A 24,352-nucleotide genomic window follows, 5' to 3' on the forward strand; every position below is an offset into this window, starting at 1 on the left:
GACTTATTTTGTTATTTTAGACTTTTTAATTGTAATTCCTTGAGGCAAGATTGGCAGCGAAAACTGAAAGCGATTGGTTGTACTTATGCTACATCCTCTGGAGACGATAGCGGCCCATTATTTCCGGATTGTAGTACCTTCCAAAGGTACAAAGCCAATCAGGCTAAACCCTTGAATGACTAGTTTTCTCTAATATAGTTTGTTCCAAGCAAAAGGAAAAAAAAAAAAACATCAACATGCCCCGGCAGGGACAGAACTATGTAGATCTCAGGAGTGGCCCCCGCCCCCTGTTTTAGTTTAATTCATTAGTGATTCTTTCTAATTAAAAGAAAAATCTCCTAATAAACCCCCTAAATAATTTATTTTGTCAATCAGCCTCCCCTGTATTAAATTTCTGGCTCCCTACCTGTGCCCCGGTATAATGGACTCGATGAGGATATGGGTTTTAGCTGATATCCCTATCCGGCTCATTTGGATCCTCCTCTTCGTTTTCATCGTCAACAAAAAGATCACGACCAAGCAGTGTGTAGTGAGAAAGTCGGAGGAGAAATGAGAAAAACCCTCTGAAGCAAAAATGGGTGTCATTGTTCAGTCAGGAATTCATTCGGCTTCTTCTTCTATTCGATTTTTCCTCCAAACCCATGAAAAGCGGCACCAACCCCACACATCTGGATATACAAATCTTCAGGTTTCTTCTACTACTCTTCCTAAATTAAGCTCTTCTAAACTCTCCACTGCACCCAAAGTGTTTGAAGCAATTCCTGACATAGAAAATATTAACAGTACATATGCTTGGAACAATCTCATCAAAACCCATTTGGGCCATCACCATTATGTTTTATTCATTTACCAGAACATGTTACTCCGTGGTTTCCGTCCTGATAAACATACACTCCCTCGAATTTTGACTGCTTCGCGTAATTTCGATACGTTATGTTCAGGGAAACAAATTCATGCTCATGCTCTCAAGTTTGGATTTGGTTCAGACAAGTATGTCATTACTGCACTTATGGAAATGTATGGCTTTTTCGAAGGTGCTGATTCCGCTAGGCGGGTTTTCGATCAATTCGCTTCTCAGAAGAATTCGGTTTCATGGACATTGATGGCTCGGTTATACTCAAGGGAAGATAAACCTGGTTTGGCAATAGAAACGTTTCATCAGATGGTGACATTGGGTGCTAGTGGTGAAGAGAGGGATCTAAGTGTTATTGATGCTGTTGCTTTGTCCACCGTTCTTGTTGCGTGTGGGCGACTAAAGGCGCTTCAAGAAGGGAAAAAGATACATGAGATTGCCAGAAAGAGTGAGTTGGAGTCAGACGTTTTGGTTAGTAACTCTCTGTTAAAAATGTATTTAGATTGTGGCAGTATCAAAGATGCCAGATTGGTTTTTGATCGTATGCAAGAGAAAGATATCATTTCGTGGACGGCTATTCTTAGGGGGTATGTAAAGAATGGAGGCTTCAATGAAGGATTAAAATTGTTTCGCTTGATGAATTCGGAAGGGATTAAACCTGATTCGTTGACGGTATCTAGTGTTTTGCCTGCTTGTTCCCGACTTTCTGCTCAGAAGCATGGAAGAGAAATTCATGCGTACTCGCTTAGAAACCATGTTGACTCTAATATAGTAGTTCAAAATGCTTTAATTGATATGTACATGAAATCTGGATGTACAGAGTCAGCTTCAAAGATTTTCGACGGGATGAGCGAGAAAGACACAATCTCATGGACTATAATGATATTAGGTTATAGTTTGCATGGACAGGGAAAGGTTGGAGTCGATTTGTTTGAGAAAATGAAGAACATGGGAACAGTTGAGCTCGATGATACAGCATATGTTGCTGTTTTATGTGCTTGTAATGCGGCTAGGATGGTCGAAGAAGGACTGTATTATTTCAAGTTTATAAGGAAACCCAAGATCGAGCACTACGCTATAGTGGTTAGTCTTTTGTCTCGTTCTGGACTCTTTGACAAAGCCAGGAATTTTATAGATGAGCATCAGATTGAATGGCACAAAGAGGTTCAAAGAGAGTTGCTTGCTGGATGCAGAATACACAAGAACACAAAGATGGCTAAACGAGTTATTGAGCGTCTCACTGAGCTCGAACCCCTGAATGCTGAGAACTATGTTTTACTCATGAACATGTATGCTTCAAATTCAAAATGGGATGATGTGAAGAATGTGAGAGAAATGATAAGAGACATGGCCTTGAGGCCAAAGAGAGCTTATAGCTGGATTGAAAGTCATAACAAACTTCATGTGTTTGGAGTAGGGGACGTTTCACACCCGAGATCTGAAAGGATATACTACGAATTACATAGGTTGATGGAGAAGATGAAAGAGGAAGAGAGGTTTGTACCTGATAAAGATTTCAGTATGCATGATGTTGATGAGGAGAGAGAATGTATCTCTATAGGTCACAGTGAGATGTTGGCCATTTCATTTGGGTTGATCAGTACAAAGCCGGGTACCACGCTTCACATCACTAAGAGCCTTAGAGTGTGCTGCAGTTGTCACAGTTCTGCAAAGATCATATCCAAAATAGTTGGGCGAGAGATCATATTGAAGGATCCAGATCGTTTTCACCATTTCAAAGATGGAATGTGCTCGTGCGAGGACTTTTGGTGATACGGTGTTAGGTACTTTGAATAGCAAAATCTTAAATGATGCAGATATTTAAGGGCTGCATCACTTGTCAAAGTAAGCAGCCTTCTGTTCACTCTTGAAAGGGGATTGAAGCATTTGTAGGATAGTGTTTGCAGGACATTTTCTGGGTTAAATGGAAGCGAATACCACATATCCTGAGAAAATAGGGTTAAAAAGCATCCATTAGACTCTCTCTCAGCTTCGCTATCCAATAACAGGTAGCTAAATGCCTATAGCTGGCACAGCCTGAGAAAAGATGTGTGGTAGTGTTAGATGATTAAGATACAATATGCTGTTTTTTTGTCAAAAGACTGAAGTCTTTAGAAAAACAAATAAAAATTCCTGGCTGATCTTTGATTTAAAAGATACACCTGTTTGGAGAGAATTAAGTTTTATGTTTTCTTTGTTTTCATCCCATCTTGTATAGGTTACAGCAGAAAATATAAGGTATTATCTGTGGGTTGTAATTGAAAATCAAATGCATAGTAATCGCAATATTTCTGCTCTACTTCACTCCTTCAATTTGAGATTTCTGCAAAACTAGTGTAGTTCTCCATTATTTTGGTGTCATATACCTACACCTGGATCGAGGAACACTTCACTGAATAAAATCGCTCACCAAAGTAATTTGGCAAGGCACTTACTAAACCCTCATTCCTCTTTCTCAGGTTTCCCGTCTATTAGCTCTCCGACGACGAGCAGCAGCAGCAGTAGCTTCCCTCTCAGGCTCTTCACCCTTCTCTCCAGTTCTTCCCTGATTAATAGCAGCTGCACTGTCTGTCCTCCCTTCCTTGGTGGCCACCTTCACATTCATAAAAACAAGAAACATCAGGTAAACGGCATATGTGACTCTGATGGCATACATTTTGTTGAAGAACGTAGGAGTTAAAGTAAACCACTGAAAAACTCACATTTGGTTTCTTCCCACCAAAAAGAATCTTATAGCATATCACCAAGGTAACCACAGCACTGGATATAAGGGTTCCAATTGTGACGTTTGGTTGCTTCTTTCCGCTATCAATGAATTCCTAGGAAAATAGAAACAAGACAACCGCACAGAAATTATCAAAAAGAATGCAGTCAAGAGTTTTCACTATGCCGATCCCTGCAAATTGAGTTGCAACAGGTAAATTAGTTTTACTTACAACTATCTGGAGCTTGTAAGCATCCAAGAATGGAATATCTCCAATCTTGTATAGAAGATCGAAAACCACCTTCTGCAAATACCAAGTTATATGTTAGGATCGCGTAAGCAAGGCACATCGTACAAGGAGTACAATGAATACTGGGTCTAGAGTTTTGTCACCTGGAAGCCTGAGAGTTCTTCCTCAGACTTCTGTTTTTCTTTCTCAGCTTCGTACTTTGGCTTCCATGTTGTCATCCTGTATGATTCTGCAACCTTCTCGTCATTTTCTATCAAGATGTTGTCGAACAAGATACCATCTTGCATTGTCCAAATTTCGATTCCAATGGCAGCTATTGGCTCAAAGTTTGGTCTGTCAAGTTCAAAGTAGTGAGGATTTGGAATCTCCTGTGGCTTCCAAATGCCTTTAAAATTCGGGTTGTCGATCAATGGGGGATGCCATTTTCCCTTGTAAGCTGGATTCCTCTTCATTGGCTTCTTCCACTCGCCACAACCAGGAGCTTCTTCACACAATGGATTATCAATCGTAGGTGCCTCCCATTCACCATCCTCCTCCTCATCCCAATCTTCCGGCTTAGCTGCATCAGGGTCATTGATTTCCTTAGGCTCGTCATCTAACCAGCCTTCAGGCTTTACAGCTTCCTCATCTTCTATTTCTAGGGGCGCATCCTCATCCCAGTCATCCGGTTTTGTCGCGTCAGGATCTGGTATCTTTGCTCTCTCATCCCAGTCTAATGGCTTCTTATCATCAGGGTCTGGAATCGACTTTGATGGAATCAGGGATGGCTCGAAATCATCTGCCAGGAGAAAATTACCCTTTTTCTTCTCCTCTCCATCAACCAAAATGCTCACCTCATTATCAGGTTTTAGTATCGCAGTGTACACATGTGAGAGTTTGTCAGAAGGTGCGGGAGGGGGGGACTTGAGATGATGCTCAATATATTCTCCACTTATGGGGTTTTTATGCTTGAAGATGAAATGCACCTTGTTTGTAGAACCACATTTGTCAGGTCCAAACATGATGGAGTAGGGAGTCTCGTTACTGAATTCTTTGGGGTTCCATCCTGCCACCTCTTGCTGCCGGAGATATTTCAAATATGCACCACCACATTCAAGTCCATTCTGGAAACGTGTCTCAAACTGCAAAACGATTGTTCCGTCGTTCAGACTGACAGGTTCATCCAGCTCTTTCACAATGGCATACTTTCTTGCCTTTTCGCTCACAAGAAGCCCGTAATCATCATGTCCTTCACTCTTCGAATGCCTCCATACACCTATACCCCAAATGCCAGTTAATGTAATAACAATATTTCCTGTACTTGCCTATCTCTGAGTATAAAAACCATGAGCAATTCCTGTTTATTTTGTATGTAAAACAATAATATGAAGAAGAACAAAAAGACTCACCATTATAGTCATTTTCCTCAGAGACGATCCAATGTCCCTCAAAAGATTGGTTGAACGAATCATAGAATATCTAAAAACAATAAACAAAACCGCAACTTATATAAATGATAATCTCCAAAAATATGAATCTGGAAACAATTTCTATGTACATATTGTTACCGACCGGAGAAGAGTCGACGGAATCAGCAGATGCAATGGAATACTGTGGAATACTTGTGAGACAAACTGCTGTTGTCAGTAGTAGGAATAGGAGGAAGTCGACCATAAACGGCAGTAGTTTATTATTCTCTACTTCCTTTTGTTTCATATCAACCTGCAAATGAAAAAACCTGTGCATGTCTCAAGGATCGAATCGAGGATGTTGTAAATCAGACAAGGTGTAGTTTTGTTTGAAAATTTCAAACTTTCCTTATTCCTAACTCTCCTCCAGTATTTCGGATCAGACAACTGTATTTTCTCATTGTGGCGGGTGCAAAGCCTCCTAATCCTTGTGGCGGTTCACATTGTGCCGGTTTGGGTCTTGACTTTCAAAAAAATGATGAGACTTGGCTTGACCAAGGAACCCCCCTCCATGTCCTGCCCTGGATGTGATAAAAATCAAGACGCGCCTTTTTCATTTCTTCTTCCCGCGGTAGGTTTGAAAGTCTCTGTACCGAAAATGGAAATCTTCACAGAAGAAGAAGAATCGGAGGTTTATGAGCAATCAACAACGTCAAACAACTCACCCCAACTCGACGAAAACGGTTTCCCTTTACCACAACGGAATAATGAAGAAGAAGGAGATGAAGATGATGAGTCCAAAGAGAAAAATGAAGACGATGGGGGTTTTGCTTCTGATTTCTATCGTAGCGGTACAGACTGGTCATCTTTACTACCGTTATCCGATTCTACGAATAAGAATAAACAGATTATTAGATCTTCATCATCAGCATCTTCACACAAAAGACTGAAACAAACAAATCTGTTTCAATCATGGGGTCTCAAACAAAATACCCCCGAAATCTCCTTTCCTGACCCAATTAGGGCTTCTAATCCCTTGGATAAGAAGAAATCCACAAGGGGGACATTTGCTCCGCGTAAAACTTGTCCCTTTTATAAGAAAATCCCAGGTATTGATCAATTCCCCCCAAATTTCTAGGGTTTTGTTTTTAATGCATACTGTAATTGTTAAAGATAAATGAATATTTTCATTTTTTTTTGTTTTTTTGAAGGAACACCTTTTACTGTAGACGCATTTCGATACGGTCTAATTGAAGGATGCTCTGCATATTTCCTCACACATTTTCACTATGATCACTATGGTGGATTAACCAAAGGATGGTCAAACGGCCCTATCTATTGCACCCCTCTAACTGCTCGCTTACTCAAATTGTGTCTCTCCGTGAATCCTTTGTTAGTATTCCTATTGGTGCAGTGTCTTCTTGTATTCAAGGTTTTGTCATTGTTACTGACTAAGTGCTGGTCTATATGCAGATTTATAAACCCTTTGGAACTGGGTACTGAGTATGTTATCCATGGAATCAAAGTGACAATGTTAGAAGCTAATCATTGTCCGGGTGCTGCTCTTATATTCTTTCATCTTGCGGATGGAAGACGAGTTTTACATACTGGAGATTTCAGAGCTTGTAAACTCATGCAGTCTTATCCTCTCCTCGTAAATCAGCGCGTCCACTCAGTATACTTGGATACAACTTACTGCAATGCAAAGTACATGTAAGGGTTTTTTGATTTTGTTAGCTGGTATAAATTCTCTTTCCTGCCTTGGTCATTTATCTGTGTTATACTATTATTTTTTTAGTGATGTCTAAATCATTTGCTTTAGGTTCCCTCCTATTGAAGATGTATTGAGTTTTGTCGTGAAGGTTACCAGGGACAGTCTCAAAAGGCAGCCAAAAACCCTTGTCATTGTGGGTGCATACAGCATTGGGAAAGAACGTGTATATCTTGCTATTTCTGAGGCATTAGGGGTATGTGCTTCGATTCTGCTTTTCTTTACTGATGCATGACTTTCAGATATCCGATTTCTCATTATATACAGACATCCACTTTTTAACTTGGAAAAAGATAGTTCAAAATCTGGGTACATGTTTTTGCTATCTGAACTGAAAACCCTGGTTTTATCAGGATTGATTGCAATGATTTGTGACTGACGCCATGGCTGCCTTTAGGTTAATATATACACAAATGCTCAACGGAGGCGAATTCTGCAGTCATTTGACTGGCCTGTTCTTTCTGGAAGGCTCTCTTCGCACGCACATGACACACCTCTTCATGTCCTACCTATATCATCCTTGCGGCATGATGTACAAACTACAATATGTATTCTTATGATTTGGTTTACCTTTAATTTTTATGTTGTATTAATTAGAATCAAATTCTTTTCAGACCCTAAATCAGTACCTGGAGAGTAACGTGGACCACTATAGATCAATTTTAGCATTTCGTCCAACCGGTAATTCATGTTATCTGTTGGAACCTGCTGGCTTTATTCATTTGTTCCTTTTTGGTTTATGACTTCAAAAATATGACAGATCATAGATCGTGGAATTTTCTTTTTTACTGTTTGCCTATGTTAATTTATGTGGGTAGGCTGGACATACTCCGGGACTAACGGAAGTAACCTGGATCTGATCAAACCAACTACCAGAGGCAATGTCACCATTTACGGTAAGTTAATTTTAGCACTGGTCGCAACCGCGTCACGATCTTGCTTGAAACTGTTGAGAACCGCTTTTTCTAAAATCTCAAACACAAAAAGAGTCATCTGTATGATATTTATATAGAACATTATATCTTCATCTTAATATCTTCGAATCAATACCCTATTTGAGAAGACTAAGTAGCAGTGTTTGAGCCTGTGGTCCAAGTCATCTATTCTGAGTTTGGCATGTTAATGAAATTTTTTGGCTGAATGCTACCTGATTTCTTTGATTGGCATGTTGAAGCTTCTGGCACCTGAGTCTAACATCCTGAGCTGCTTATTTTATATATTAGTTTGCCTCAAATAATTGTAGTTAAATGAAGCGTTTTAATTCATTTATTTTTGCACCTAATTACTGCAGGGGTTCCATATAGTGAGCACTCCAGCTTCTTGGAACTCAGAGAGTTTGTTCAGGTTAGTTTTTAATTTATACGAAATCACCACATCAAGAGTGAAGTGCAGCTTGTCTTCTTTCCTTGTCTTTACATTACTGAAACTTCTGGTTCTCGAGAGTTGACCTGTATAATAATTTGCCATTTACCAGTTCTTGAGGCCTGAGAAGATCATACCCACCGTGAATATTGGCAATGCTTCCCAACGAGATAAGATGCAGAACTACTTCCGGGAGTGGCTAAAACCCTGATGTTTTTGTTTTTTTTAGCTGTTGAGATATGCCCCCTTCTTTATGATACTGAGGTTTCTTATAGAATAATCAGCACCATTGCCTGTTTTCTATAGCTGGGTAGATGATTGGTGGTACGACCTTACAAACACCTCCCATGGTTATAGATGCTGTGGCTAGGTCCTTACTAAGCACTCTTAATTTCATTTGTTTTAGATATATTATTGCAGATTTCTTGTGCTTGAGTCGGCAATACTGATTAATAATTACTATATATTTTTTCGTGTTCAGGTGTGCTTGAACTTTGAAGTTCTATAGACGAGATTCTTGGTGCTAGTTCCATGCGTGGCACAAAGTAAAGAAGCTGTGATGGGCATCTTTTTGTTGTTGTCCTAGTACTTGTAATACTTCTACTATGTTAGATAGGTTGTTGCTGTTGTACTTTTTATTCTCCACCAGATGCACATCAGTTCACATTTGTGAGGCGAGGGGCATTGTTCTAATTGTCTTTTAATGATCGAGTTCATCAAAATCCAGATCTTATTCTAATCTTAGATGAGGCAAGTAAGAAAGCAGCTTGCATCCTTAGTGCAATTCCCTGGTGGGAATTATATTTTGTACCATCCACTTTTTTTTTTTTTTTAAGAGGAATACATATGGGTTTGATGGCAGTGCAAATTCAAGGAGAAGTCTAGCCTTCTTTCTTCAAGGCAGTGTCTTCCTATTACTACTATAACACTGTAATACAGATGATCGCTCCTTAAATTAAACAAGCCAAACTAATACACTCAACAGTTCAATATGCAATCAGTATGGTTCTTAAAACAATAATGCAGCTTTTCTCCAAGAGAACTTGCATAAATACAAACAAATGTCAGTGCCCAAATTTTTGAAAGCAAAGTAACACAACTACTAATTATATCACAAACATTCTTCCTCTATCTATTTATATATCCGGTTGTATAAATGTACATCAATCACACATTCATTCATTATCTCTTCCTCACCTCAGTCCAAACAGAACAACCTCCCATCTAATCTTTTAATAGAAAACCCAACCTATACTCATGCCTTCAGGTTAGCTGGTTTGGTCTTGTCTGTCTGTTTGTCATTGTCTAGCCGATATGTATACCGCTTAGCTCTAAGATTCAGACCTCAAGGCCCCCGTTAATTTTCTGTCTCTTTGGTAAGTCGTCTTGATTCATTCCAAACTCAGCAGCCAATGCATGTACATCAGGACTCATCTCCCAGTTGTTGCCTTTATGACCTCCCCAGTTTGTGTGTCTCGGCTGGGGCTCGCACCTCTCTAAACTGCCTATACCATCTATTTGGCCATGTATATCGTCAAACTCCTCGTCAACCACTCCCTGCCTTTTCCCTCCCATTTCAACATCAAAGCTTCTTTTAGGCATCTCTAGACCTGGGGTGCTGCCATGATGATGACCCATTGAAAGGGAAGTGCCGAAATTTGAACATGAGCTCCCCTCTGTCACCTTTGCTCGGAAATTGTTTTTAGAGCTAGGAATCATGGAGAAGAACACCTCCCCGATGTTACGGAGCACTCCAAGGTTATAAGGATTCATCTTTCTATCATATCTATATCGAAAATTCTCATATGTTGTCTGCATAAACAATATTCCAGTTTAACAACTAATAAAAACTAAAACGAAAAACAAAACAAAAGAGATTGCAGAAGGACAAAATGTGTACCTGGTTGGTACAAATCAAGTAGAGATGAAAGACTGTGAGTCCTCCAACAAACCAAGAAGTTATAAACGTGTACAGTATGAGAACACCTGACACAGGGGATTTCAGAAGAGCCTTCCAGACATTATAGTGATACGTTTCCATTATGAACCTGATGTTTACCCAGCAGAAGGCAAACACATAGAGGCACAATATTGTTGTGGAAGAGACAAACATGAAAAAGAATCTATAGTTCCTCTGCATTTACCAAGGGCAAATCAGATATACACTTTCAGTTTTAGCTTAAGATGATACTTGGTTTTAGCCATACATACATCAGTCAGCAGTACAATTGAAGAAGGCCTCTTACGACCATGCCTAGAGGGAATGTAAGCACTCAAGTGCAGACTTCAATAAGCAGATCATATATTTACAATAACTGAAGAATTGTGTCGTGGATCAATGTCATGAGGAGCTAATCTATGAATTCCCTGCCCAAAATTAGGCTAACCAGAATTTTCATCACAGGACCACGTCATTTCGGCTAACTATGATAAATCAGTTATGGTTGTGCATCATTGATAGTTGGACCATCTACAGGGGTTCATTTGGGGTTTGAAAGTCTTTTCTTGACAGACAGACTACCAAAATGTTATGAATTCAAGCAAGACCGCGTGTGCGCCAATGCCATACCAAAATGTTATGAATTCAAGCAACAGCGCGTGTGTGCAAATGCCATAAAGGATAGCCATCAGCAAAATAAATACGACCAGTATCCTGTTTGTAATGGTTTACTTATCAACTACAACATGTTACATTTACATAAAGGATATGCACATTGACAAATATTAGAAAATAACTAAAGAGCAGCATTGCTGAACTGAGCCATTTTGAAAATAGCGTCCTGATCGAGGTACCATTTTGATATTGTGCACTACTTTTTTGTTTTGAAAACAATGCCAAATCACCATATCTAAATTGACTGAGATAGATAGCAAATTTGAAGTAATGGAGCAGAAGAACAGAAGATATACCTTTCCAATACACTGCCCAACCCACGGGCAATGGTGATCAAAACGCTCGACACAGTTATTGCATATAGAACAATGAGAACACCGAGGTGGACGATATAACATACATGTGTGACAATATTTGACTTTGACAGCAATTCCATTAACAAGGACATCCTTGGTTGGTGGTAAACCCGATGTACCACCCTGATTTCTAGACCAGTCATTCGATAAACTAGATGGACCACCTTCATCTTCTGGTTCTGGTGGGTGAGGATTGCGAGGAATGATACCCGGGTCTCTTCCAGAAGTAAGGAAGAGAAGAACCATAATCTGCACAAAATTTAACAACCAACATCAACAAGTAGCAGAAAATCCTCCCTAATTAATCTCTGCCTTTTGGCATTATTTATTAGTAGAGTAAAGGAGAAGCAAATAACTCACATGTATAGTAAGGATTACAGGAATAGCTATAATGAGACTGCCGAGACTGTGATGAAACTCATTTATGAGCCTTTGCGAATCGAATGAACAAAATAAGATGACTGGAATTGCAATGAGGGATACGGTGAATATCAAAGATCTTGCATCTGGACCAAATATAATTCTGCCTCCAAGAAAAAATCTCTGCAAAAATGCATAAAATGAGTAATTTTAAATAGAAATCCGAATCAAATTTTGAAGATCATTGTGAAGGAAAACGGAAAGAAACGGGAAGCTAACAACACATTCTTCCGAGTTAACCTTACCTAACTTAACTCTAGAGAAAAGAAAAAATGATATTTTTAACAGAGGAAAGTGGAAAAAATGGAGAACGGAGAGGTAATAAGGGTTTCTTACATTGCTTCCTTTCCAGAGTTCATAGACTCGTTTAGTTGTTCCTCCATTGGAATCAATGATTCGACGGTTTGAATCGGAGAGCTGAGGTGGAGGACGAGTTGAATACATCTTTCCATGCATTTCTTCTTTTTAAACCCTAACTATAACTTGAGAAGATTCAAAACCTTCCTGGCTAGTGATCTAACCAACTGAACACAACTGGAAGAAAAAAAAAGAGTTCACCGAGGTCCGAATGTGGGGATATTTTTCTGAGTAGAACTAGAAATTAAGACTTGAAGGAAGAAGAAGATATCAAGAAATGGGTATCACAACAACAAGAAGAGGAAAAAAAGGAAGAAGAACCAGGCATTGGGAATTCGGAAGAGACAGAAAAGGTATGATTTTGGTTTTTGCAGCTAATCTTAAGGCAAAAAGAAGAATAAACAAAGAAAAAAGAGAGACAAAGGGAAAGAAGAAACGAAGTACTACTTGAGTAGAGTGAGTCATTCAATTCCGGTAATACCCTTGTTGTGTATGATTTAAATGATACTGGCTGTACTGTATAGTAGTGAAAGATGTAGTTGAGATTTTAGGAATCTATTACTTTTGACTGGTCAAATGGACAACCATTTTTTTTTTTTTTTGAAATAAGATAGGATATAATGAGTCATGTTAATAATTGGAGGGAACGAATGAATTTTAGGGACAAACAACCACAGAGTTCATAGTCCTTCGGGAGCTGTTTTTTTCGCAACTGATTTTACCATGGTGCTCCAGCTGAGGAGAGTTATAGTCGAAAGCGATGCCGAAAAAATTGATCACTATCTTAGCTAACAAGGAGGAGCCTATCTCTTGGAGAGTCCAGAACATTATTAATCAGATTAAAGCTAATGCAGCTAAACTCAAATTAAAGCTAATGCTGCTAAAACACCACATCAATATGTGGTGGTTATCTTCTTCCCCCTCTCTGTATTGCTGCTATTTGTAGAGCTGAGAGTTGTCAGTCTTAGCGTTTGTTTTTTGTTGTTTGATCTAGTAAAAAAAAAAGATTTGAGGAGGGATAGATTAGAATGGGGGAAATAAAGATTTTGGGGAGGAATTAAGTCTTTAAAAAAATAATGAAATGTCCATAATATTCTTGAGGAAATCAAGATCTGGATGTTTTCTTTTAATAATCACGTGAAGATTAAGACCAAATTTGAGCTAGAAGATGATTCATTAAGTGATTTCCTAATCCATTAGTACACAGGGGGTGACTTACCTGAGAGATTTGATAGTGAAACTTTGTGCACTATGATTAATTTCTTGTAATTAAACCCTGCATATGACTATCTGAATCTAGGGTATGAAATACAGTATGATATAAGTCTTTCGACTGTTTCTTATTTAAGGGGAGAAGGAAAAACACTTGGTACACTGGTGTTTCTTACAATTTTTGTTTTCAAGACCCTATATGAGAAAGCGGATTCATCCAAAAAAAAATTAATCTGATACAATCTTAAGGTTTTTCTAATCAATAAATACTATCACACGATAAGACGAAAATCGACATAAATTTTGAAATACTTCAAAATCATAAAAGACTGCAAACAGAAGCGAGAAAGATGTGGATCCTTATTGATCATGAACGACGCATATAATCACGATGAGCAATACCCCAAAAAAGATACACTAAGATTGTTTTCGAGCGCATTTATAGAAGATTAGTGGAATATCCCAAAAAAGAAACAATAAGGCTGTTTTATCGCATTTATATAAATTAAGTTTTTTTTTTCTAATTGGGACGAAGAGATCGCAGTAATACAATGGATTATTGAGAGGATGTACAACTTATTGGGGTAGGATAGGTAATACCAAAATAATTACTAGTTTTATTCATGTGCTGACTGCATTTTGCATAGAATCTTTCCCTCTGCATATCCATTCTTTCTCTCATAACAGCAGGATTCGGTATAATGTAGAACATGATTTATATGTATTGATGCCAATACTACCAAGGGGGATACCAGTTTGTCGACCCAATAGTCAAGATCGTCTAGGGTCTTTTGTCATATATGAAATGATATAGTCCCGCTAATGCAGGTGTCATCCGTACTAATACCGGTACTTTTTTTTTATAAATCGTGATGTAAGCGGTGGGATTTATAAACAAGGGTTTAACAAAAAAAAACAAAAATAACCAGATCTTTCTTCTTTTTCTTGCTAAGATCCAGTACAAAAAAGAACTAGATATGAGCAAGAATTTTTAGTTTTTTTATAAATAAGATAAATCTATATTATAAAAAGAAGTGGTGTGTGTAGCCTTACAAATCCGACCATCGATCTCGTCATCCCACGATGGAGATTGATCGGTTATATGTCCTATATAGACGTCCGTCCGATCCCTTGGCTTCCTAATAAAAATACAAAGATTATTTAACGGCGTCGGATCCTTGGATTTCTTAATTTGATTGTAGCGTCGGATTTCCTAATTTGACTAAGTTTCCGTTAATATAGGCTAACACTAAGTAGATGTATTTATAAAACAGAAGAGCGTCATTGTTTAACGGTTTCACCAACAGATGGTCTTTTATCTATAGTTCTTCCCCTCCATTAACGACTTCTAATTCTTAACTTCGTCTCTCTATATCATAATAATACTGAGTTATTAATATTAAGTTATTATTATGGATGATTTAAAGGATGGATACGGTGAAATAAAAAAAAACAGAGCTGATGATTTAAAAAAAAAAATTGGTCTAAAGAGGAAAGGAGAAGAAAGAAAACCTAATAGAGGAAGAGGAGTGAATTGGGTAAGAGGTTTTATGTTTAATGCAACCAAATATCTCCTTACTAATACATCTTCACGGAAAACATATGGCTAAGGGTCTGCTTGGCTTATGTTTGGTGGATGACCCTCCATGAAGATTATTCGTATACACCAGATATACTCTGGTCCATCGAACGTTCAATCATCCAATAAGTATAATGATTTGTACCATAACTTTCTCAAGAAAATTTAAGTTAGCCTCAACTAATCTAAAAGTTATTTTTAAAAAATAAAATAAAATAAAAAACATGGTAAAGATTTATGTGCGAGATTTAAGTGTCACAACCCCGACCAACAAAACATTAGGGAATGTTTAAGGGCCACGGTCGGGGTTGTAAGCCCCGGTTAATTTGACCTGACCAACAAAATACTATAGTATTCTCAAGGGACCACGGCCCCTGCTAATTTGACCCGATCAACAAAATACTATGGTATCCTAAAGGGACCACGGCAGGGGCTGTAAGTCCCGGCTAATTTAACACAACCACAAATACTAGGGACGCAAGTCCGAACTAACTTATAAGCTCGATGATTGACCGTTATAATCTAATTAGTTTTGCGAATGACTAAAAAAGATTTTGGTAGAATACGGACCAGCCGATCAAACAACAAAACGAAAACGAAAAAGGTTGAGCCCCGGCCGTAGGCCAGGGTGATACCTAGTTTTATTATATTTTTAGGTTTTTTTTTGTCTTAGGTGTCTATTGATGCATTTCTTCGCTATTTGGGCGATCTGTTCTTTGTCTTTATGAGGACGATTTTCTCTTAGCTCTAATAGTGATTTTTTTGTGGTGTTTCTTGGCTTATTGTCCTCGATTCATCAAGAACATCAACAATTATGCTCGGCGTCGCTTTAGGTTCATCTTCAAGAAGAGGATTTTGGGCATTCGTATGAGTTTGGATCTATAAGATTTTGGACAAAATATTTTATTTTTAATTGGAGCATCTTTTATGAAATAAGCTAATCATTATAAATGGTCGGAGTTGATTCCGGTTCACACCATCATTCATCACTACTATGTCTATAAAAATCGGATGTCTTTGTGATTCATGGCTCTTTCGCTTCACGATGTATTTGCACCTAGCGTCGTCATTTGTATTTGGGTTTTGATTATCTTGTATTTTGGTGTTTTCGAGAATCTTGTAAGTAATCATGTAGTCAATATTTTGGTTTAAATAAACTGAAATGTGATTTTCACTAGGAAAAAAAAAATCTATCACCTTTTCTAAATCTACTACGGGTCCATAGGTTGCTGGTGTAATATGAGGGCAGTGATGCCCATGTCGTGGTCGTGTTAATGTAATTGGGACTTTGTCTTGGGCATATGTGGTGGGCTATTGCACTCGGGATTGACTCAAGTGGCTTTACGGCAATCTGTGTAGGATCTTAATAATTAATTAGAAAAGAAAACTAAGGAAAAGAATAATATAAGGGCTCGTTTTGCATATAATTTACTCAAGAATTAAGGGTGCACACGGTACGGTTCGGCTCGGTTCTTGCCGAGACCGAGTACATGTACCTCTCACCTGACGGTTCCAAAATTTTGGATCGGTTCCGGTACTGAGTATTTCGGTTCCGGTTTCATTCGGCACAGGTCGGTACCGGTCGTTACCGGTTCCATTTCAGACAGAAATCAAAGCACCTGTTGTTTACCTGTTTTTCAATATCTCAAATTCTCATTCAAAGCAACAACTACTAAGTAGCAATATTACTAGCAAACCAAGCAAACAATGTCTTGAAAATCTTAAAAAAGATGTAGTAACGTGTGACTGAAAGAAAATAGAAACCAAAACATAAGATAAGTAGAACTGTAGAACCCTCCAAACTCCCTTATTCTTTCTTAATCTTGGATTCTTTCAAAAACTTCAGTCTACTGGAAATATCAGTCTTGGATTCTGTCAACATAAAACCAAAATTGAGTTGGTTAACAACAAAATTGTCAAAATTCCATAACCGATTTTGTAATTAAACTCGTAAATAAAATATAAAATCAACTAGTAAATAGGTAGAAATCGCAATTACCTTCGTGGTAGACCTGGTGGTGGTGATTAGAGATGAAATTGACTAGGGTTGAAATCCCTAAAACACAAATCAAACAAAAACACTATTATCCATCAATTGAAAATTTGTGTAATAGTGTCCCTGGGTTTACTTATGAAACCTATTATCCATCATAGCTAATAGTGTCCTATTTTTCAGTTTCATCTTCTCATACACAAATCAAACAAAAACACTATTATCCATCAAGATTCATGTGAAACAACAACAACATAGGGTTTGAAAAAAAAACAAGCAGCAACCAAATCAAAGTTTATACTGTTGATAACATTTTAAACAGAAGTTACAGAATAGAAAATCCCTTCTGAAACCCTAATTAGTGAATGCAATCAACCCTAATGATTTTATTTTCTTTAAAGTTAAATCCAAAATTTAAATTTCAGAATAGTTCTTATTTTATCAGTTAAGATCCGTCTCTTCTTTTGAATCTATAAAGAAGAAGATGGGACAGAGAAAAGAAGAGATGTGGAAGACGAATATGAGGGAGAAAGGAGATGTTATACCTGAAGATAAATCCACTTGAAGGTCTTCTACTGTTCTACAACCTTGAATCCTTGATGAAGAAAGCAACAACCTTGGTCCTTGATGAAGAAACGAAGGGTTAGGGTTAGTTAACAGAGAGTTCTCCTTCTCAGAGAGAGGAGACGAGAAAAAAAAGGAAGGGAAGTAGGAACTGAAACCCTAAGCCTAATCCTTAGTTTATATACCCCTTTAATCTAACGGCTAATACTGATCCTTATCCCCCAAATCTAACGGTATATATTTTTCGGGACTTTCGGTCCGGTACGGCACGATACCTGTATTGGACCGTGTACCTGTACCTCCAAGACCTCGGTTCCTATTTTTTGGACCGGTACCTGTACCTTGTACCTCGGTTCGGTCCAAAACCAGGTACGGTTCCACCGGTTCCGGTTCGGTCCGTCGGTCCAGCTCGGTTCCTGTGCACCCTTATGAAGAATCGCAACAAGCACAAGTAGTCTTTCTAAAATTTTAGTATCTAGAAGAAATAAAGAAAATAAATATTGAGTCTTAGTGAGTAGTACATTATATATGCATAGAATATTGACATTTTATCCAGGTGGAGCTTCATATATATGTATATATATTTGTGTGTGTTGTGTGTGTGTGTTTGCAGAGATGCTACATGAATAACAGACGGTACTCGTAGCTATTATTAGAGTCACTATCCTTGTCTTTATTTGCGGATCCAGCATTAAAAATACAGATTATATAAAACAACCGAACAACTATATAAAACATATATAAATTGGTAACGACGATACAAAACCCTTAAATATATAAAAGGAAACGACTGTGATGGTCTACCATTTCTTTTTTTATAGAAAGAAAATTTATTGATTAAGGAGGGGTTCTGTTTTGGTCTCTTGCTAAGAGACTACAAACATCAGCTGGAAAGTTGTTGAGACAACTGAGTGCAGATGTTGTTACTCTAACAGATTTAGCTACAACATCAGCCACTTGATTGTCGTATCTATTTACAAAAGAAAACTTACAATAATTAAAACTTGAACTTAAGTGTTTAATCTCTTTAAGAATGTTTCTATTCTCCCATGGAATCAAGAAAGAATTCTCCATTATTGATTGTATCAATAGCTTAGCATCTGCCTCAATGTGTATTGTTTAGATGTAAATCCTTTGCCCATAGTAAAGCTTCATGAACCGCCATGCATTCATCAGCTTCAGGTCTCAGAACTCCATTTGAGTAATATCCTTCGATTCCTTGACATGTACCTTCAAATTCCGGAGCACAATGCCTGTATCAAGCTGATTAGTGTCATGGTCAAAAGAAGCATTTGTATTGAGTTAAGTGTGTCTTGCATAGGAGGTTTCCATCGACAGTGTATACTAGGGGAAGGCATGTCATTAACAGTTAAATGAGAATTTAAATGAAAATTAATTATGTGCATAGAATTGGAAGCGTTAAGTAATACTCCTTGGAAGATAGCATCACATCTATCTTTCCATAGAACCCACGACCATATCATTAATGTGAACAACCTCTTCTCATCTAAAGTTTTATGACTACCAGAAAACTAACTTTCTGTTCTTTTTGAGACACTATGAATGCTTCAATATTTATACCAGCTCATCTCCAGACTGCTTTGGAATGAGAACATTCGAAGAGTAAGTGCTTTATTGTTTCAACGTTACTGCCACAAATCCTGCAATAAGCATCAATGGAAACATTGTAAAGAGCAATTTTGGATCTTGTTGAATGAATACCATGGATGCGTTTCTAGCAAAAGACCTTAATCTTGTGAGTCGTGTTACATTTTCATAACATTTTCCAAAATGAAGCATGAATAATTCTTCCATTGACTTGAAAATTCCTATCACTCATAAGCCTAGTTTGGTACTGTTGTAGCTTTTGGAAAAGTGTTTTTCTGTTGTGTTGTGCTTTGCGACGCTGTGTTGTGCTGCAGAAAAACAACAATTAGTTGTTTGGTAAATTCTAATCTGAAAAGTGTGTTATTTTAAAAACCAGTAAAATTTTGTTTGGTATTATTATATGAAGTGTTGTTAATATAACTAATGACAAAAGTAGACATGTTTATAAATATGTTGTTATATTATTACTATAATTAGTATAAAGAGTATTTTTACAATAAACTAGTTGGAAGTGCAGTAAGCTAAGCTCCAACAGCATACTACATTAGTTGAACAGGTTGACATGCTAGTCTACAATAGTATTCTTATTCTCCTTATTATTATTATCACCACTATAAACGCTTACATAATTGTTCTCAAGATAAACACGTACATTATTAAAACATGAAACAAATATAATGAATGAGAAATCGACAATGATAGCATCAAAAACTTGTACTTTTAGATACATCTAAAGTCATCAATAAAAATAATTTATAAAATAAATACAAGTAATTTCTAATAACTCAATTTCCTTCAGAAAAATGTATTTAAAAATTAGATACTATTACCGCACCCATTTATTTTAAATAAAAAGGATAATTAAGCGTTCATCAAACTTTCAATAATTTGATCTCTCAAAATTTCCATTTCTTTTGATCCTCGACAATTACTACTGGATTCATGATCGACTTCATCTTCTCACTACACCATAAATGGGCTTTCTCAATGGGCTCCCGTTGTTGGAAAACGGGGTCGCAACTGCAGGCAGCTGTTGCGAAAGGGGGCGACTCGGATTTTCGCAACGGAAATGTAGTTGTTGTGAATTTCGATTCGCAACTGTTTTCGCAGCATCTGAGTCCAGTTACGACGAATTTTTTTGGCAACAACTACGTAGCAGTTGCTAATTTTTTATTGTTTGTTGCTAAATCTTGACTGAGTCAATGGAGACTGACCACAAAAGTCGCGGTAAAAAGTTAGCAACTGGCCTCAGTTGTTGCGAATTTTTACTGCAGTTGCGAAAATATTTGACTAAGTCAACGTAGACCGACTGTATGCAAATTTAGCAACAATTTGTAGTTGTTGCTAATTTTTTGCAACAAAAAAAATAGCGTAGGTCTTTGTTGACCTAGTCAAAAAATAGTTCCCTCCATTCTATTTTATCCTGCAACTACCCATGACCCAGAGATTCAATCCATTCAATCATATTCTACAAATAACTCTTTAAGAACAACTAGAAGAGCAATCATATTCTGCAAATACTCATATGCAGTATTGCTTATATTGACATTGATATGTTCAATCATACATACAAACAACATTTGAGAAAATTACAAAAGAAGAGAAGAAAACAACTATATCTTCATCTACACATGCATGGTATACATATGAGTTACTCTTAATTTCAATAAGACTAACTTATTTTAGTGTCAAACTCTAACAATTATGATGATAAAAAGAATTTTGGACACAAAAGTGTTGCAGTACTTACCATCTTACATTCATTAGCTTTATGCACTTGTGAGCATCCTTAGTATCTTTAAATCTAACTCACTGAGGATGGTCCTCGCATACCTGCAAGCAAAAAAGTAACACGTAAATTTTTTATTCAACAATCAACACTTGTATTGGAACAATCTATGTACAAATTGTAACAACTCTTGTATTCTTTGTCAATAATCTCCAAGATTCCATCGATATATTTCAGACATGAAAATTAGGAAAAACATAACAAGGGTTCTCTGCGTACCTTAACTAGCTCCACTGGACCAAGTTTCCATTCATTCTGTTCACCACATGTAATCATCTTCTAAGAACCACAGTCTCAAACACCATCTTCTCATGACTTTCAATCTTAATCTCCTGACTGCATTTCAAACACAACTCCAGTTCCACTCAATAGCTCAGTCCCTGCAACTTGCTACTGCATCCCAGGCCAACCAGTCCACCTGCAGCTGCAACTTCATCTTGACCAGCACCACTAGCTTCTTTGTATCCAACTGCACCTGCAATGCCAACCTGCAAATCATCTTCTCAGTTTCATGCCAACGTGCCATATGATAAAACCATATAAGGGTGTCTTGTTTTCTTTATGATTTTCAACAAACGAGGAGAAAATGAACTGACTAGACAAACTAACATAAAACAGTACCAAAGCTACTCAAAAGGCATGAGTAAAGAAAATAATTCTATTAAAGTATTTAGGTTATTTTACCTGGAAGACGTTTTCGAAACCATGACCTTTGGATATAATATAGGATGATGCCATCTCGCATCTTATTCCACCAATGCAATACATGTAAAGAGCGACAAAATGAATAATAAATTAGTATAGTGAATATGGGGGGTGACATGTGAGATAGAGCATGGTGATTTTATGAACTCTTACATGAGAACGGATTTTCCTTGCAACTGCTCTGCATGACTATCGATCCAAGAAGGTAGATCACTATATTGCCTAATTTCTGGATCAAGAGTTTCTACATTGGAGGTTTCAAACTTCCCAATTCTTGTTTCATATACATTCCTTGAATCTATCAGAATAAGTGGTTTACCCCCAGATTGACCCTCACTCTCCAAATTATTTCCTGCATGATAACACCTCCAAAATCAAAAATTTTACCATGGCATGACATTATCAAATGCTTAACGGAAAAGTTCATTTCAACAATGCACTGTAATCACAAATATGAAGGTTACAACGTATTCTTATCTACACAATACTCTAAACTATGGTAAGATAGAGAGTAAAGTCAAATCAACAGTCACATACCGACACCATGAAGAACCGAATGAAACTCAACTGCTGACAAATGCCTCCCAGCATTTGATATTGCTGGTGACTCCAAAAGAGGCTCCGAGCTAAACGTAACTAATTCCTATAAACATTATAATGATCAATAATCAGCAACTCAATAAGACCCATATACTACATCTCTGCTTGCAAATTCAGCTAAGATTGACATCACCACCTTACCAACAACAAGCACACACAGCTTCATTTCGCCATTCCTAACTGCAGCTTCATAACCATTTAGATTGATTGGACCTTTAGACTGAAAAAAATAGCTCAAATCAATACAAGAGCAAAAGGTATGTTGGGCCGACACCATTTTCAGATATCCGTAAAAGAGCAAAAGGTATGTTGCTTACCAGAGAAAGGTCGTCAACGACATAATCCGGCAGCAAAAAGATCAGTAAGTGTAATACCTCGCAAGAAAGTGAAATCCAAAGGTTAATATCAACAAATTTCAGCAAAAATGGGCTCCAAGCATAACCAAATGAACTTACCAGGGATTGATATACCCCGGGTGGATACTAACTTCAGTTGACCTTATACTCCTGCATAACTACAAACATATACATATACAGGAACCACACAAATGCAAGAAGTAAAATCCATTCATATATATATATATATATATATATATATATATATATATATATATATATATATTACATATCAAGTTTTTTCAGTTAAAAGTAAAATACTTCCTTATGCATAGTTGCATAAGAATCTGCCGCATACTACATCATAGTCTTCTTATGCACAAATGCACAAGTGTGAAAATTAGCAAAAAAAAAAAGAAAAGTAAAAAATCGTCCGAACATTAGCATAAAAAGTAAAAGCCATATATGTTTATCGTCGATATATGCAAAAGATGATGGATGGGATATCTTCATAACTTCTCCAAAAAAAAAAAACAGTTTGACCCTCCTAATTATATATATGGGATGCACATCTTTGGATGAACCACGAAACCTTCAATTCCAACATCTTGAAAGGTGCGCACAAACCTGTTAACATTTATTGTCAATTCATCTGGCATGAAAATGAGATCAAGCACTACCTTCGCATGATTAGACGCTACAGGTGAGCCGTGAGCCGTTTTTGCTGATTCACCTGTACAAAGTCTACCAACAGCAATAGTCTCACCATTGATGTTCACCAATGAACATTTTGTATCAGAACCTACAGTTGATCGAGCTGGTGATATGGTTTCAGCAGCTACATATATGTGAGCAGGTGAACTTGTATTGCCAGCTGAAGGAGTATGAGCAGCTGAACACGCGTGACCTTGTGAACTGTCCATGTGGTTCGAGGAAATATATGAGGCTTCTCCAGATTGGATATCCTTCACAGTTTGACATAAGCCTCAAAATCTTTCGATTAGAACCCCCATTTTTTTACCTAAATCGTTCACCTGATGCTTTAGCTCTCCATCCCTAGACTTCATTTCAATAACTTTCGCACGTGCATGAGCTGAATAATCATATTGTGTACGAGAAACAACACCATCAGAACGAATCTGATTTGCTATCTTCTGAATTTGTTGTAGTGTCTTCTTTAGTAGCATTATCATATACTCCATTTTCAGCATCTTCGAAATGTTTATCTCCAATAGCGTGTCTCCTTATATAGTTATTAATAGCTATAGTTGCAACAACCATCTGAACTTGTCTCATATAAGGGTAACTAGGCATTTCCTTTAAAATCCTCCATTTTTTCTTCCAGACACCAAAAGTACGTTCAATTACATACCTAAGGGAGGCATGTCTCTGGTTGAATATTTCTTTAGCACTTGTAGGCTTGTTATATCGATGAAAAGCTGGAATGTGATACCTTTCACCCTTGTATGGTCCCAAATACCCATCTATTTGTGCATATCCAACATCCACTAAATAATATTTTCCTATTCAATAGAATATAAACGAATTTAAAAGGTTGCACTTCATCAAGAAAAATGTCTTCAACACGATCAAACTACTAAAATCAATCAATATATATGCATATACATAATTGAAAACAAACCTTATGGAGGTTTAAGGAAATTCCATATCAGGATTCCGAAGAACGGATGTAAGTATTCTTGCATCATGGGCACTTCCTTCCCAACCTGCACACACAAATGTAAATTGCATATCGAAGTTGCAAACTGCTATTATATTTTGTGTTGGATATCCTTTTTCGTACGAGATAAGGTACTTGTTTGTCAGGTGGTATTGATGCGGGGATGTGTACACCATCAATTGCACCAATGCAGTCCTATAAAGGTAACATT

General features: G+C 37.3%; 4 protein-coding genes across 5 annotated transcripts; 2 read left to right on the forward strand and 2 right to left on the reverse strand.

Annotated features, from left to right (window-relative positions):
* The first annotated feature begins 394 nt into the window (after window positions 1-394).
* On the forward strand, window positions 395-3,056 carry LOC113281297 (pentatricopeptide repeat-containing protein DOT4, chloroplastic-like). Its single transcript, XM_026530008.1, has one exon. It carries the CDS (start codon window positions 575-577, stop codon window positions 2,624-2,626), a length of 2,052 nt encoding a protein of 683 aa, XP_026385793.1. The 5' UTR covers window positions 395-574; the 3' UTR covers window positions 2,627-3,056.
* On the reverse strand, window positions 2,964-5,559 carry LOC113281298 (calnexin homolog 2-like). The gene is made up of 6 exons (XM_026530009.1): window positions 5,359-5,559; window positions 5,196-5,265; window positions 3,951-5,062; window positions 3,790-3,861; window positions 3,556-3,672; window positions 2,964-3,446 (listed from the first exon to the last, which is right to left on the reverse strand). The coding sequence occupies exons 1-6, from the start codon at window positions 5,530-5,532 to the stop codon at window positions 3,309-3,311; spliced, it is 1,683 nt and encodes a 560-aa protein (XP_026385794.1). The 5' UTR covers window positions 5,533-5,559; the 3' UTR covers window positions 2,964-3,308.
* A 236-nt stretch (window positions 5,560-5,795) lies between these two features.
* Window positions 5,796-9,212, forward strand: LOC113281299 (DNA cross-link repair protein SNM1-like). Of its 2 annotated transcripts, XR_003326010.1 has the most exons (10): window positions 5,796-6,304; window positions 6,407-6,587; window positions 6,669-6,908; window positions 7,018-7,162; window positions 7,364-7,498; window positions 7,581-7,647; window positions 7,785-7,862; window positions 8,258-8,310; window positions 8,441-8,698; window positions 8,810-9,210. XR_003326010.1 is itself a non-coding variant. In XM_026530010.1 (9 exons), the coding sequence occupies exons 1-9, from the start codon at window positions 5,854-5,856 to the stop codon at window positions 8,834-8,836; spliced, it is 1,377 nt and encodes a 458-aa protein (XP_026385795.1). In that variant the 5' UTR covers window positions 5,796-5,853; the 3' UTR covers window positions 8,837-9,212. The 2 variants fall into 2 exon arrangements, 1 of the variants encoding a protein (XP_026385795.1); XM_026530010.1 differs by lacking the exon at window positions 8,441-8,698 and having other exon boundaries at window positions 8,810-9,212.
* Window positions 9,213-9,278: 66 nt separating this feature from the next.
* On the reverse strand, window positions 9,279-12,524 carry LOC113281300 (probable protein S-acyltransferase 7). The gene is made up of 5 exons (XM_026530011.1): window positions 12,055-12,524; window positions 11,659-11,841; window positions 11,239-11,547; window positions 10,229-10,462; window positions 9,279-10,140 (listed from the first exon to the last, which is right to left on the reverse strand). The coding sequence occupies exons 1-5, from the start codon at window positions 12,172-12,174 to the stop codon at window positions 9,667-9,669; spliced, it is 1,320 nt and encodes a 439-aa protein (XP_026385796.1). The 5' UTR covers window positions 12,175-12,524; the 3' UTR covers window positions 9,279-9,666.
* Window positions 12,525-24,352: the final 11,828 nt, after the last annotated feature.

This window comes from Papaver somniferum, chromosome 5 (genome assembly GCF_003573695.1).
Source record: "Papaver somniferum cultivar HN1 chromosome 5, ASM357369v1, whole genome shotgun sequence".
NCBI lineage: Eukaryota > Viridiplantae > Streptophyta > Magnoliopsida > Ranunculales > Papaveraceae > Papaver > Papaver somniferum.

Bases quoted from the DNA above. Each gene is read 5' to 3' on its own strand.
- LOC113281299 (XM_026530010.1), top strand. From the start codon at position 5,854: ATGGAAATCTTCACAGAAGAAGAAGAATCGGAGGTTTATGAGCAATCA. The intron at 6,588-6,668 runs GTTAGTATTCCT...GTCTATATGCAG, and splicing joins TGTCTCTCCGTGAATCCTTT to ATTTATAAACCCTTTGGAAC. The intron at 7,499-7,580 runs GTACAAACTACA...AATTCTTTTCAG, and splicing joins TATCATCCTTGCGGCATGAT to ACCCTAAATCAGTACCTGGA.
- LOC113281297 (XM_026530008.1), top strand. From the start codon at position 575: ATGGGTGTCATTGTTCAGTCAGGAATTCATTCGGCTTCTTCTTCTATT.
- LOC113281300 (XM_026530011.1), bottom strand. From the start codon at position 12,174: ATGCATGGAAAGATGTATTCAACTCGTCCTCCACCTCAGCTCTCCGAT. The intron at 11,548-11,658 runs GTGAGTTATTTG...AATTTTGTGCAG, and splicing joins CTGTAATCCTTACTATACAT to ATTATGGTTCTTCTCTTCCT. The intron at 10,463-11,238 runs GTATATCTTCTG...TGGTAAATGCAG, and splicing joins TTGGGCAGTGTATTGGAAAG to AGGAACTATAGATTCTTTTT.
- LOC113281298 (XM_026530009.1), bottom strand. From the start codon at position 5,532: ATGCACAGGTTTTTTCATTTGCAGGTTGATATGAAACAAAAGGAAGTA. The intron at 5,266-5,358 runs GTCGGTAACAAT...TATTGTTTTTAG, and splicing joins ATTCCGTCGACTCTTCTCCG to ATATTCTATGATTCGTTCAA. The intron at 5,063-5,195 runs GTGAGTCTTTTT...TTTGGGGTATAG, and splicing joins TGAGGAAAATGACTATAATG to GTGTATGGAGGCATTCGAAG.